This window comes from Lethenteron reissneri, chromosome 16, assembly GCF_015708825.2.
Source record: "Lethenteron reissneri isolate LAM-NWPU_2019-01 chromosome 16, ASM1570882v1, whole genome shotgun sequence".
NCBI classification, from domain to species: Eukaryota; Metazoa; Chordata; class Hyperoartia; order Petromyzontiformes; family Petromyzontidae; genus Lethenteron; species Lethenteron reissneri.
The window spans coordinates 15,049,487-15,063,804 of record NC_083794.1 but is presented as its reverse complement, the minus strand read 5'-3'; the positions used below and the strand labels follow the sequence as shown (position 1 = coordinate 15,063,804).

General features: G+C 56.1%; 1 protein-coding gene across 1 annotated transcript in view; it reads right to left on the bottom strand.

Moving 5' to 3' along the window:
* The window catches only part of LOC133343066 (F-BAR and double SH3 domains protein 2-like), a 65,682-nt gene extending 56,514 nt beyond the window's left edge, over positions 1 to 9,168 (bottom strand). Inside the window, exons 1-3 of the mRNA XM_061552533.1 lie at positions 8,815 to 9,168; positions 5,895 to 5,992; positions 557 to 602 (exon numbers count right to left, since the gene is read on the bottom strand). Of these exons, the coding sequence (XP_061408517.1) occupies positions 557 to 602; positions 5,895 to 5,992; positions 8,815 to 8,835 (165 nt within the window). The 5' untranslated portion in view covers positions 8,836 to 9,168. The remainder of the gene's footprint in view (positions 1 to 556; positions 603 to 5,894; positions 5,993 to 8,814) is intronic.
* Positions 9,169 to 14,318: the final 5,150 nt, after the last annotated feature.

Here is a 14,318-nt window from a genome sequence, read left to right as displayed (position 1 = left end):
GGCTCTGTGACTACGAAGAGAGTCGAATGAGATTCTCAGGTGTAACAAACTGGGAGGAGGGAGACAACCTACAACACTGAGACTTCTTTTCATATGCAGTGAGTGGCACACCCTGGTGTGCGTAGAGGTGTGTGTCTGTGTGTGTGTGGAGAGCGGTAGTGTAGCGGTTAGCGCGTTGCGCTACGGGTTTGATTCCCGCTCACGGCCAACACCGGTGACGATTATCTGAACCGGTCCTGGGCCTCCCCTAGGTCGACTCGGCCTCAAATAAGTACCTGGTGCGATGTGTAAACATCGGCACTGGGGAGACAAAGGCGGCCGGGCGTGGTGTTGGCCACCCACCCCCTCGTTCGTGTGCCATCCCGGCCTTCATAGGTGCTCGCTAAAAGCACTTGCCCCGACAGTCTGTAACAGACTGTTGGGGCAAATCTAGATTAGTCTGTTACAGGTTACACGGGGGATCTTTGTCTTTGTTTTTTGACAGGTGTGTGTGCATACAGATATGTGTGTGTGTGCATACAGATATGTGTGTGTGTGTGCATACAGGTGGCCTTACCTGTCCATAATCCTTCTCGATGGCTGCCCGCTGCTTGCAGAACGACCTGCGGACCGAGAGGAACAAATTGAACTCCACAAACTGCCACGGCAGCGCACCACCCACGCAGCGCACCACCCACCTACACACGCACAACCTACCCACCCACGCACCACCCACACACCACCCACACACGCACCATCCACCCACCACCTACCCACCACCTACCCACTGCTGGGACCCCCACCCCTGCTGAGACCCCCACGAGATGAAGCTCTGGGGGTCCCACCAGATGGTGTTGGGCCCTACCCTGCCACGTTCTGGACGAGGTGGGAGTCACCCACAATTTGCCCCACCACACACAACCCGTCCATCACACAACAACTGTGCTGTCACCCATCCGTGCTGCTGGGGGGGGAGAGGTGGGGGGGGCTGGGAGGGCGGCATTGAAGAAACTTGCCCCCTTAGTTTGCCTAAAAACGAATTTAATTCGTTATGCACGCTAAAGAAAGCTGCTGTAATATTCGAAAAAAATATTAAATTCATTTCAAAAGATAAATGGTACGTACATGCATGCATTAATGCCAATCGAAGTTAGTTTGACCATTTGTTAAAATGAATATAATAACCCTGTGTGCCATGACTTTTGGGCCATCCTCGATATCAGCTCATCTGGCAGGATGGAGGACTCGGGGGCAGCCGGGCTGAAGCGGTGCGGGGCCCTGCGGACCACTTGAAACATCGCCATGGGGACAACACATCTTTCTCTCTCTCGCTCGGCAGTGAGCTCACTGTGGGGCGACGCACATGCTCGTGGAGCCAAGGGGCTCCTTTTCAATGGTGGCCCAGACGAGTGGGGAGATTTGACGAGGTAGCGAGATTCACAAGGGCAGCGACTGCAAGTGTCAAAGGCACGAGTAGGCCGAGACGTCAAAGACACCCTGGGAACCCTCCAGCATCTCCCCGTGTGGCCAGCCCCGCGGCTGCCACTCCATCACTGGTTCCACCCTGGGCTCCCCCCCCCACCGTCCGGTGAGAATCCACGCGTGTCGATTTAATCCGCCGTGTAGTAGCGGGGGCGGTGCGGTTCCATAAAACTTTTACCGAGAAATCGACACCAACGCAGACACCGGGAGCCCCGAACACTGCGGTGAGAGCAGACAGCTCCTGGCCGTGACATCACCAGCGCGAGCCCAGCACTCGGAACGCGGGCGGTGGTCGCACGTGGCCACCGCCTTAACCGTCCCAAAATAAACACAATCGTCACGACGGGGCCAGCGGCAACCCCGCCGAGGAATGCGAATGGGGGTGGGGGGGGGAAGTGCGGAAAAAAGGAGAGGGGGGCGGGAGGGGGGTGGGGGCGGAGACGTGGACGGGGGTCCCTTATCATGGGAGAGAGTTCACGATCGACGTTCAAGGTCCACGCGGTGGCGCCGTATCGCCAAGGCTGGTGACGCAAGTCCACCCGCAACGCCTGCAGGTGCAGCCTGTACTGGCAAGAGCTGCGAGCGAGCGCCTCTTAAGGCTGCCATGGATTTGGCGAACTCTACGCACTCAGACAAAGGGAGGAGTAGGGCTCGGGGTGTAGCGTGGTTGGCATGGGCCCCGGTGCAGTTGCACCAACTTCACACTCGAGAGTTGCGCCACTACCCAGGACAGGGCCAGCGACCAGCGCCAGCTCGTGGTAGCCGTGGCCTAGAGTCCAACCCAGGCTATCGGGACTGTGCCACCTTTGCTCGGCACTGCGTGAACAGATTCGGGGGCGCTCCTGCGCAGGTTTTCTCGTGGGATGAGCTGCCGCTGTTCGACGCGACGTCCAAAGCGTCGCTCCACATGCCAGCGGCTTCCTCGACCACGACGAAGCTGCCGACGCGGGGAAGCCAAACGTCGGACCTTGCGCCGGATGACATGCACGGCACGACCCTTAACCCTGGGACGCATCACCAGGACTCACGACCACACACACGCAGACGCTCAATGTCTCGCTATCCTCCTGCACCTCGTCTCCTCCTGGCCCTGGGCCAAAGTCCAGCGCGACACTCGGCACGAACAGTGGCCCACGCTGTCCGCCCTCGGGGTCAGGCCGCCCGGACCGACTCCTCCCCCCCCCCGACCCCTCCCCCCCACCACCCTACCATCATAAACCACCACGCGGTAGTTTTATTATTTATTTAAAGGAAATATTTCACCTTGAAAGCCCCTTGCAAACAGGTCACCTTGCACACGGATCGTTTGCAAGGTGTTGAAGGTGTCAAGTAACGTTGATATATCGTACATACACACACGCACGTTCACGTAAATGTGTACACACGTATACACTCACGTACACCTACACCGTGGAACGTGTAAACACGCACAGTGTATCGAGGCCTTATTCACAGCACGCCGACTGCGTGACCATCGTGCCCAGTCACACGCGTCGACGCGCAGGCGAAGCGCGCGGGCGAGCGCGCGCTCAGGTGTGCGCTCAGGTGTCCGCTCACCGCCACCAGCTCACGACGGCGGCCGTGCCAAGTGGAGTGCGACGGAGTTAACGCTCCGTGCCCTCATCAAGCCCGTGGTGGACTGTGAAGTGTTTTGATTGTGGATGGTGAGCGTTTTATTGGTCGTTATTGGTGTTTGGGTAGTGATTGGTTGGTGTTTGGTTGGTGGTTGAATGGTGTTTGGTTGGTGCTTGAATTGTGTTCGGTTGGTGGTTATTGGTGGTTGATGAGTGATTGGTTGGTGGTTGGTGGGTGGTTGGTGGACGGAGTCACACTGCACTGCAGAGTAAACACGCGGCGATGGATCACGCATCCTCCAGCTGGTGGCTTCCTGCCAGGAATTTTTCAGATTCTTTAAAAAACGAGAACATGCTGTCGAGTCAGCTCTGCTGCCCATCCGCCCATCCGCCCACTCGCCCAGTCGCTCACTGGGTCACTCACTCGGTCATTAGGTCGTAGTGACAGTGGGTCGTTTGACGACTCCCAGCAGCAGCGATCGCGAGGCTGTTTAGAGAGGGATGCCGCTACTACTGCCGCTGCTGCTGGTGGCACGTAGCACAATCAAGCCCCGTCACCCAGCACAACGCCTCTTGTTAATCCACTGCTGGATGACGGCGACCCCACACCGCGTGGGCCGTGGCAGCAGCACAGGTCACAGATCCAAAACGCCAACGTTGGTTTGACGTTGGGACCAACATTCTCAGGTTTACTGGCTACAAATCCCAATTGTGTGATTTGAGAAAGATCTGAAATGATTTAATCCCAGATGAGATCAGCCCCTGACTGTTTGTAATGAACGAACATTCCATGCACCGTCCCGGTGGGAGCCGCCACCCACCCAGCCCTCCGAGCCCCCCGGCCCCCAGCCCACGGCTGGAATCCGCACGGATTCGTGGCGCAAGGATGACCTCACTTTCGTCTACGTGGTCGCAATTTCCCAAACCCGCAGTTCGCGTGACGCAAGCCCCGGGGTCTACGACATCGCCGGTAAACACGAGGCGAGCTCCAAGCAGAGCGTGACCCCCCTCCCCGTCCGGCGCAGCAGCGTCCAAAGAGCCAGCGACCCGCGCGCTCCACCAAGTCGAGCGCATCAGCGCACACCGGCTGGTGACGGCCATCGAGACGGCGCTTATCTCCCGTTCGCGGCGCTGAGCCGGCGGTGGAAATTCCCCGTTCCTAAGGTGGGGGGGGGGGGCTATTCAAAAGACAACCCACAGTTGATCTCCCCACAAAGTGGTAGTGATTTTATCGGCTGTGTGTCAGGTGATGTGTAGTGGCTGTGTGTGTAGTGGCTGTGTGTAGTGGCTGTGTGTGTAGTGGCTGTGTGTGTAGGCTGTGTGTGTCAGGCTGTGTGTGTAGGCTGTGTGTGTCAGGCTGTGTGTGTAGGCTGTGTGTGTAGGCTGTGTGTGTGTAGGCTGTGTGTGTGTAGGCTGTGTGTGTCATGCTGTGTGTGTAGGCTGTGTGTGTAGGCTGTGTGTGTAGGCTGTGTGTGTGTAGGCTGTGTGTGTGTAGGCTGTGTGTGTAGGCTGTGTGTGTAGGCTGTGTGTGTAGGCTGTGTGTGTCAAGCTGTGTGTGTAGGCTGTGTGTGTAGGCTGTGTGTGTGTAGGCTGTGTGTGTGTAGGCTGTGTGTGTCATGCTGTGTGTGTAGGCTGTGTGTGTAGGCTGTGTGTGTAGGCTGTGTGTGTGTCAGGCTGTGTGTGTAGGCTGTGTGTGTAGAGGCTGTGTGTGTAGCGGCTGTGTGTGTAGGCTGTGTGTGTAGGCTGTGTATGTGTAGAGGCTGTGTGTGTGTAGGCTGTGTGTGTCAGGCTGTGTGTGTCAGGCTGTGTGTATAGACTGTGTGTGTCAGGCTGTGTGTGTAGGCTGTGTGTGTAGGCTGTGTGTGTAGGCTGTGTGTGTGTAGAGGCTGCGTGTGTAGGCTGTGTGTGTCAGGCTGTGTGTGTCAGGCTGTGTGTGTCAGGCTGTGTGTGTAGGCTGTGTGTGTAGGCTGTGTGTGTAGAGGCTGTGTGTGTAGAGGCTTTGTGTGTATAGGCTGTGTGTGTAGGCTGTGTGTGTCAGGCTGTGTGTGTCAGGCTGTGTGTGTAGGCTGTGTGTGTGTAGTGGCTTTGTGTGTATAGGCTGTGTGTGTAGGCTGTGTGTGTGTAGGCTGTATGTGTCAGGCTGTGTGTGTAGGCTGTGTGTGTAAAGGCTATGTGTGTAGGCTGTGTGTGTAGGCTGTGTGTGTAGGCTGTGTGTGTAGGCTGTGTGTCAGGCCGTGCTGCGCCGTGGTTCCACTTCGTGTTGCGTTGTGTCTCGAGGCCGTGCCAGCTTGTGCAGCGACGCGCCGTGTCAACCGAACGCGCACGGGCACACAGAGCAGCGCTCTCACAGGAATTAAATATCGCTCGGCGCCAACACAGAGCCAGCCTTGTGACCAGCTGGCACGCCCGAATGCGCACGCACACGCACGACAACAATAACACACATCATCGCTGCCCCGATCCACTTGCGAGACTTTTGGGACAAGTGCCATGAGCGAGTAGCACCTCCGAAGGCCGGCACGGCGCACGGCACGGCGCACGGCACGGCGGCCTGCTTTGCACCACACCCGCCTGCCTTTGTATCCCCAGTGCTGATGTTTTAGACACACCGCAATCAGGTACGAATGTCATTAAGGTTGGGTCGACCAAGCGGAGGCCCAGGACAGGTTCAGATAATCAGATCATCTTCACCGACGCTGCGAGCGGGAATCGAACTCTGGTCACCAGGTTCATAGAGCAGTGTGCTCACGACCGCACCAGCGCTCCCCACACACATGTACACACACGCACATACACTCGTACACACACACGTACACATCCGTACACGCACGTACGAACAGACACGCGTGCACGTCTCACCGGATGTCCTCCAGGAGGTCGCTCTCCTGCTGGTGTTTGGCCGTGAGCCGCGCAAGCTGCTCTGTCTGCGCGCACCGCACCTCCTGCGTCACCTTCGCCTGCACCACAACACCAGAGCGTGTCACAAACACCACCAATAGCACCATCACCACCAGCGCCACCACCACTCATCGCCACCACCATCAGCGCCGCCACCACCATCAGCGCCACCACCACCATCAGCGCCACCACCATCAACGCCACGAGCGAGCGGCACTACCAACACCACCACCATCACTGCTGCCACCACTACAAGATGAATATCCCCTGTATAGCCAGCCTCCACACGGTGAAAATAAAACCCGTGTGTGCGTGCGTGCGTGTGTGCACTGAATTTCTTATTTAACCGTTAAACCGATGGCATCGGCCCTATCCCAAACGCAGCGCACGAGCGCACGCGTGTTCCTCTATTTGTTTTAGGAATGTAAACAATGGATGAGACAAAGCCAAAGATTCCCCGCATAGCCGTCAACAGGCTGTTGGGGCAAGTGCTGTTAGCGAGCACCTATTGAAGCCGGCATGGCATACGAGCCGGTGGCGTGGCCAGCACTACGCCCTTTGTCTCCCCAGTGCTGATGTTTGCACACCGCACAGCGTTAATCACCAATGTTGTGAGTTGTATTTACATTATAATTCTAAAGGAATGAAGCGGGATCCCTCGTGGTCAAGAGTTCGCAGACGCCACGAAGCTTTCCTGGACAACTGCTGGACGTCACCACGCTTAGCTTCATGACTGTGTGAGGACCACTGCTGTCATTACGACACCTCACGATGTATTATTATTACTCAACGTGGTCTCTGTAGCAGTGCTGCCACCAGCATCATCACCATCACTGCCGAGTGTGTGCGACGTCAACACAATGTGAGTGTCACTACTCCCACGTGTCGATATTGTAAACATCAACACAACAACCATCAGCTACAGCGGCAGCACCATCTTCAGCACCAACAGCATCATCAGCAGCACCAACATCATCATCATCAGCACCACCACCAGCATCATCATCAGCACCACCACCACCAGCATCATCATCAGCATCACCACCACCAGCCGCAGCATCAGCAGCACCACCACCACCAGCATCAGCAGCACCACCACCAGCATCATCATCATCAGCAGCAGCATCATCATCATCAGCACCACCACCAACATCATCATCAGCACCACCAGCATCATGATCAGCACCACCACCACCAGCAGCATCATCATCATCAGCACCACCACCACCAACATCATCATCAGCACCACCACCAACATCATCATCATCAGCACCACCAGCATCATCATCAGTAGCACCACCACCACCAGCAGCATCATCAGCAGCATCATCAGTAGCACCACCACCACCAGCACCACCACCAGCATCATCACCACCAGCAGCATCATCATCATCAACACCAACAGCATCATCAGTAGCACCACCACCAACAGCATCATCATCAACACCACCTCCACAACCACCACCAGCATCATCAGGAGCACCACCACAAGCACCACTTCCTGTCTGCCACGCATGTTCACACCTCAAGAGGACGCAGAAGCAGATCACCTGCTGAGTATAATTATTACGGGATCGTAGATTAAGGGGCAGCGGTAGTGCAGTGGTTAGCACCCGGAGACCTGAGTTAGATTCCCGTACACGGCTAACATCAGTGGCGAGCGATAACGTCAGAAGCTAAGCATAGATAGCGCTTGGAATGCGATCACCACGCAGAGGCTGTCGCAGGCGCTTGCGTGGCTACCACGTGGGCAGCAGAGGGTAGCGTGGCAAAAAAAAACTCCGCTACTGTACTGAACTCCTATGCTCGACCAGCGTGGTGAAGTATGGAGTTGGCCCGCACATCAGCAGCAGTGGATGGAGAATTACGATTAATAACAATCCAACGTTTGGGACCCATCAATCATCTCTGCATCTGTGTCCTCACATTGCCCACCCCCCCCATCCCAGTCACCCACCACTTCACTCTCCCCATCAACCCCCGTGACTCCAACAAAAACAACACCACCAACAACAACAACCTCCACAAAATGTCCACAACTTCACCACCACTCCCACAACAACAGCTGCTGCTGCTCCCCTAACCACGCCGTCAGAGTGAGACGCCAACTCTCCCCCCCCCCCCAGCAGCAGCACCTCATCATCATCATCCCGGCTCCACCACACTCGCATCGATGGTGATTCTACGAGCGGCTAAAGGGCACGGATTCTGCATAATCACGGCATGACCAGCGTGGTGAAGTATGGTCAAACCGCCCCCATACAAACACGACTCAGTCCATCAGCCCGTGTTGGCCTTCCAGACCACGAGCATCCAGCCGCAGGAACAGCAGGCACGCTGTGGCCTGGTTTCGACCTTTCTGGGCCTCATCCCAAACAAGTGACAGCGACCACCAGCGAGCATTGTGTAATGTAGTAGAGTAGCAGTGGAGCGAGGGGGGCCCCCTATCTTAAAGAGAGGGCGGGGGGGGGGGGCTCCTTGCCCATGAACATCGCCTCGTTCGCCAGCTCGAGCAAGCCTGGCGCTGCTGATGAGACACCGAGTGTCGAAACCGGCCCACAATGTGCGTCTATCAAGTTGATACGTCCCACATTGGCTCCAGCAAGGCCGGTCCAGACGACTTCCCCCCCGGGTTTAACCAACGTTGATGATGACGAAGATGACCTCCCAAAAGGGTCGTGTGGCTGACGGGATGTAGATGTGTATCCTTGTTGTTGTGGTTGTTTGTTGTTTAAATAAACGCGAAAGACAAACGTGGTCTCGTGCATTGCGGGACCACAACACAGCTGATGCTGCTGCTGACTCTTACTCCATGCACCCCCCCCCCCCCCCCAATAACCATCATCATCATCCCCGGGACCCCCGGCTGGGCTCATCTTACCTTCCGCGGGGGGGGCTGCATGATGACGCTGATGCTGAATCGTGGGGGGCCCCAGACTCGGGCTGAACTCGGCTCAGCTCAGAGAGCATCACACTGGCGAGCCTCCATCGGGGGCGATCAGCTTTGTTGTTCCTTCTGCTGCTGCTGCTCCTTCTGCTGCTGATGCTGCTGCTGCTGATGATGCTGCTGCTGATGATGATGCTGATGATGCTGCTGCTGCTGCTGAATCGCCTTGTGCTGCTGCTGCGAGAGACAGAGGAGTGAGAGGAGGAGGAGAAGGAGGAGGAGACGGAGGAGGAGGAGGAGAAGGGCGCTGAGCGCGAGACGGACCCGCGAAGCGATCGCCGCTGCGCGCTTCCCGGGCGGGGACGGGGGAGGGGGGCGGGGCGGAGAGGAGGAGGGGGGAGGGGTGGAAAGGGGGAGGGGCTCGGGCGGAGCACGTGGTGCCAAGCCACCGCCCTGAGCTCGCGGAGCTGCAAAGACAAAGGTGCCCCGCGTAGCCTTCACCAGAGCGCTGGGGCAAGTGCTGTGAGTGAGCGGCACGTACGAAGAGGGCTGGCACGGCATATCGAGGAGGTGGCTCACACCACTTCCCGGCCGCCTTTGTCTCCCCGCATCAGGCACTCATTTGAGGCCGAGTCCTCCAGGAGGCCTCTGACCGATTCAGATGTCCGCCTCTGCTGTGAGTGGGGATCGAACTCGGGCGGCCGGGTTCGTAGCGCAGCGCGCTAACCACTGCGCCACCGCTCCTCACAAATACACGCGCGCGTGTGTGACAGGGCGCAGCGGGACACCGGCGTGATGCGTCAGCGTGGTGATGGTGGTGATGGTGGTGGTGATGGTGGTGATGGTGGTGGTGATGGTGGTGATGGTGGTGGTGATGGTGGTGGTGATGGTGGTGGTGGTGATGGTGGTGGTGATGGTGGTGGTGATGGTGGTGGTGATGGTGATGATGGTGATGGTGGTGGTGATGGTGGTGGTGGTGATGGTGGTGGTGATGGTGGTGATGGTGGTGGTGGTGATGGTGGTGGTGATGGTGGTGGTGATGGTGATGATGGTGATGGTGGTGGTGATGGTGGTGATGGTGGTGGTGGTGATGGTGGTGATGGTGGTGGTGATGGTGGTGATGGTGGTGGTGGTGATGGTGGTGATGGTGGTGGTGGTGATGGTGGTGGTGATGGTGGTGATGGTGGTGGTGATGGTGGTGGTGGTGATGGTGGTGATGGTGGTGGTGATGGTGGTGGTGATGGTGGTGGTGGTGGTGATGGTGGTGGTGGTGATGGTGGTGATGGTGATGGTGGTGATGGTGGTGATGGTGGTGGTGGTGGTGTTTACATGCAGTGAAAGCCTCAGCTGTTTTATTGCAGTCGTTAGGATGTGGCCACTAACTCCACACAAGTCGATTACGGCCGTGACGCCGATTACCACAGCCTTACACAGAGACCCGTAGACGTATTGACTTACATAAAGACCACATAATTACATAATGACCCCATGACATTTCGCAATAACCCAAAGACTTACGTCAACATTTACTGTACTTACATAGAGACCCCATGACTCAGAGACGTACAAAGATACACAAACTTACAAAGACACCCATAGACTGACACAGAGACCCATAGACTGACACGTAGACCCATAGACTGACACAGAGACCCATAGACTGACACAGAGACCCATAGACTGACACAGACACCCATATACTGACACAGAGACCCATAGACTGACACAGAGACCCATAGACTGACACAGACACCCATATACTGAACAGAGACCCATAGACTGACACAGAGACCCATAGACTGACACAGAGACCCATAGACTGACACAGAGACCCATAGACTGACACAGAGACCCATAGACTGACACAGAGACCCATAGACTGACACAGAGACCCATAGACTGACACAGAGACCCATAGACTGACACGTAGACCCATATACTGACACAGAGACCCATATACTGACACAGAGACCCATAGACTGACACAGAGACCCATAGACTGACACAGAGACCCATAGACTGACACAGAGACCCATAGACTGACACAGAGACCCATAGACTGACACAGAGACCCATAGACTGACACAGAGACCCATAGACTGACACAGAGACCCATAGACTGACACAGAGACCCATAGACTGACACGTAGACCCATATACTGACACGGAGACCCATAGACTCACACAGAGACCCATAGACTGACACAGAGACCCATAGACTGACACAGAGACCCATATACTGACACGGAGACCCATAGACTCACACAGAGACCCATAGACTGACACAGAGACCCATAGACTGACACAGAGACCCATATACTGACACGGAGACCCATAGACTCACACAGAGACCCATGGACTCATACAGCGCCCCCACGTGCACCACGTGGGTCTGTCTACATTCTTCACAACTGGTGGCGAAGTGGTTCAGAATGAGGACAGGGTGAGTAAAAAGGATTAGACTTTGAGTTAGCGATATGGTTGGCGTGCGGAATAGGGTTAGCTTTAGGAGTTTAGATAAGGTATGTGATTAGGGTTAGGGCGTATGATTCGTGTTTGGGGTGAGGGATCGGGTGAGTGCGAGTTGATATGGTTCGGTATAGGATGGAGCTGGGGTTAGGGATTGGTTTGGGTTACCGTCATGGCGAGTATTAGGGATAGGGTTGGTATTGGTGGTAGGTATACTGATGATGGTGTTCGGGGCTCGGTTGGGTGAGGGATAAGGTTTCAGTAACGCGAGGGGATATGGGAAAGTGAACCCACACAAGGGCAACACGCAGAATGCGCGCTCGCGTAATATGCGACGTTTCGGGCAATGCCTCTTATTCATAACACATCAACAGAGGTAGAGCTGACGCAAGGACACGCTGACAACCCGCCTGGGGTTAAGAGGACCTCGGCGGCACTTTCTCAAAGCGCACCCCAAGTGACGATGAGCACCCCTTGTCACTTCTCAAAGTGCACCCCAAGTGACGTGGCACCCCTTGTCACTTCACAAAGTGCACCCCAAGTGACGTGGCACCCCTTGTCACTTCACAAAGTGACGATGAGCACCCCTTGTCACTTCTCAAAGTGCACCCCAAGTGACGATGAGCACCCCTTGTCACTTCTCAAAGTGCACCCCAAGTGACGATGATCACCCCTTGTCACTTCACAAAGTGCACCCCAAGTGACGTGGCACCCCTTGTCACTTCTCAAAGTGCACCCCAAGTGACGTGAGCACCCCTTGTCACTTCTCAAAGTGCACCCCACGTGACGAGAGCACCCCTTGTCACTTCTCAAAGTGCACCCCAAGTGACGATGATCACCCCTTGTCACTTCTCAAAGTGCACCCCAAGTGACGATGATCCCCCCTTGTCACTTCACAAAGTGCACCCCACGTGACGTGGCACCCCTTGTCACTTCTCAAAGTGCACCCCAAGTGACGATGATCACCCCTTGTCACTTCTCAAAGTGCACCCCAAGTGACGATGATCACCCCTTGTCACTTCACAAAGTGCACCCCAAGTGACGTGAGCACGCCTTGTCACTTCACAAAGTGCACCCCAAGTGACGTGGCACCCCTTGTCACTTCACAAAGTGACGATCCTTACATCGGTGACTTCACAACGATCTGCCGTTCGACTTGTACCTTACATCCTTGCTCAGTTGAATACGCGTATTGACTCGTATCGACTCTGTATATCTTAGTGAGCGCCGTTTGTGCCGGCCTGTCTATTTGTATCTGATGAAGACGAGCCATTACCCGAAGCGTCACCTATATTGTTGTTGACGAATGTGCAGCGATGCGGTCGTGTTTATGAACTCGGCAGAGGGCAGTGCACCGAAGTGATTTTTCAGATTGTTCTGATCTCGGCTCTTCCGCCCTCTGCTTTCGTGGCTCGGTAGTGCACTGGCAACCGCGAATTGTACTCACCACAACAACCACAACCAACACAACCACCACCACCGTCCTTACCACTACCACCACGACCAGAACAATAATGCCACCGCCATCCTCCGCACCATGACCATTACTACAACCATAACCACGACTGCGACTGCCATCACAGCGACTAAAGACGAAGACCTCGCGTGTTGCCTCGGACTGTTGGGGCAAGCGCTGTTTGCGAGGAGCACCGAGGAAGGGCGGCGCGCGAGGGGGTGGGTGGCCACCACCACGCCGGGCCGCCTTCGTCTCCCCAGTGGCGATGTTTACACATTACGCCAGGTGCTCATTTGAGGCCTGAGTCGACCTAGGGGAGGCCCAGGAGCGTTTCAGACAATCGTCACCGGTGCTGGTGGCCGCGAGCGGGAATCGAACTCGGGTGGCTGCTCCCCTCCACCCGTGGCTGTGCCCAGAGCTCTGGGCTGCTGCTGGGGCCACGCACATAGCCAGCACATAGCCACCGCATAGCCACCGCATAGCCAGCGCATAGCCACCGCATAGCCAGCGCATAGCCACCACATAGCCAGCGCATAGCCAGCACATAGCCACGCGCATAGCCAGCGCATAGCCACGCGCATAGCCAGCGCATAGCCACCGCATAGCCAGCGCATAGCCACCGCATAGCCAGCGCATAGCCAGCGCATAGCCTGCACATAGCCTGCACATAGCCACCGCATAGCCACCGTATAGCCACACACATAGCCAGCGCATAGCCAGCGCATAGCCACCATATAGCCACCGCATAGCCAGCGCATAGCCAGCGCATATCCTGCACATAGCCACCGCATAGCCACCATATAGCCAGCGCATAGCCAGCGCATAGCCTGCACATAGCCACCGTATAGCCACCGCATAGCCAGCGCATAGCCAGCGCATAGCCTGCACATAGCCACCGTATAGCCACCGTATAGCCAGCGCATAGCCAGCGCATATCCTGCACATAGCCACCGTATAGCCACCGCATAGCCAGCGCATAGCCAGCGCATAGCCTGCACATAGCCACCGCATAACCACCGTATAGCCAGCGCATAGCCAGCGCATAGCCTGCACATAGCCTGCACATAGCCACCGCATAGCCACCGCATAGCCTGCACATAGCCAGTACATAGCCACCGCATAGCCACCGCATAGCCACACACATAGCCAGCGCATAGCCACCGCATAGCCACGCACATAGCCAGCGCATAACCACCGCGGCACGGCTGCTGTTAGGGTCGAGAGCAGGGGTCGGTGGACCGTGTTTCGAGGTTCAGGGTTCGAGTCGAGGTGGGTCTCGGTCAGGGGTCGGCAGCCGGCGGCTCTTGAAGACTGTCACGTGATGGTGTTTCTATTCAGGACCGGCTCACATTCACAACGCATTGCGGCTCTTGAAATATTAATGGTTGTTCTACAGAATTACAAATACAATTATTCTTGCTGTTTTGGTTGCTGACCCTTGGTCTAGAGTTAGTTACGTTAAAGGTTAGGGGTGAAGGGTTACTTTACTTTCTGGATTATAAGACGCACTTGTCCATGTGATCGGGGTAGCGTCTGATAATATGGGGTGTCCGTGCGTTGCAAATGATACCAA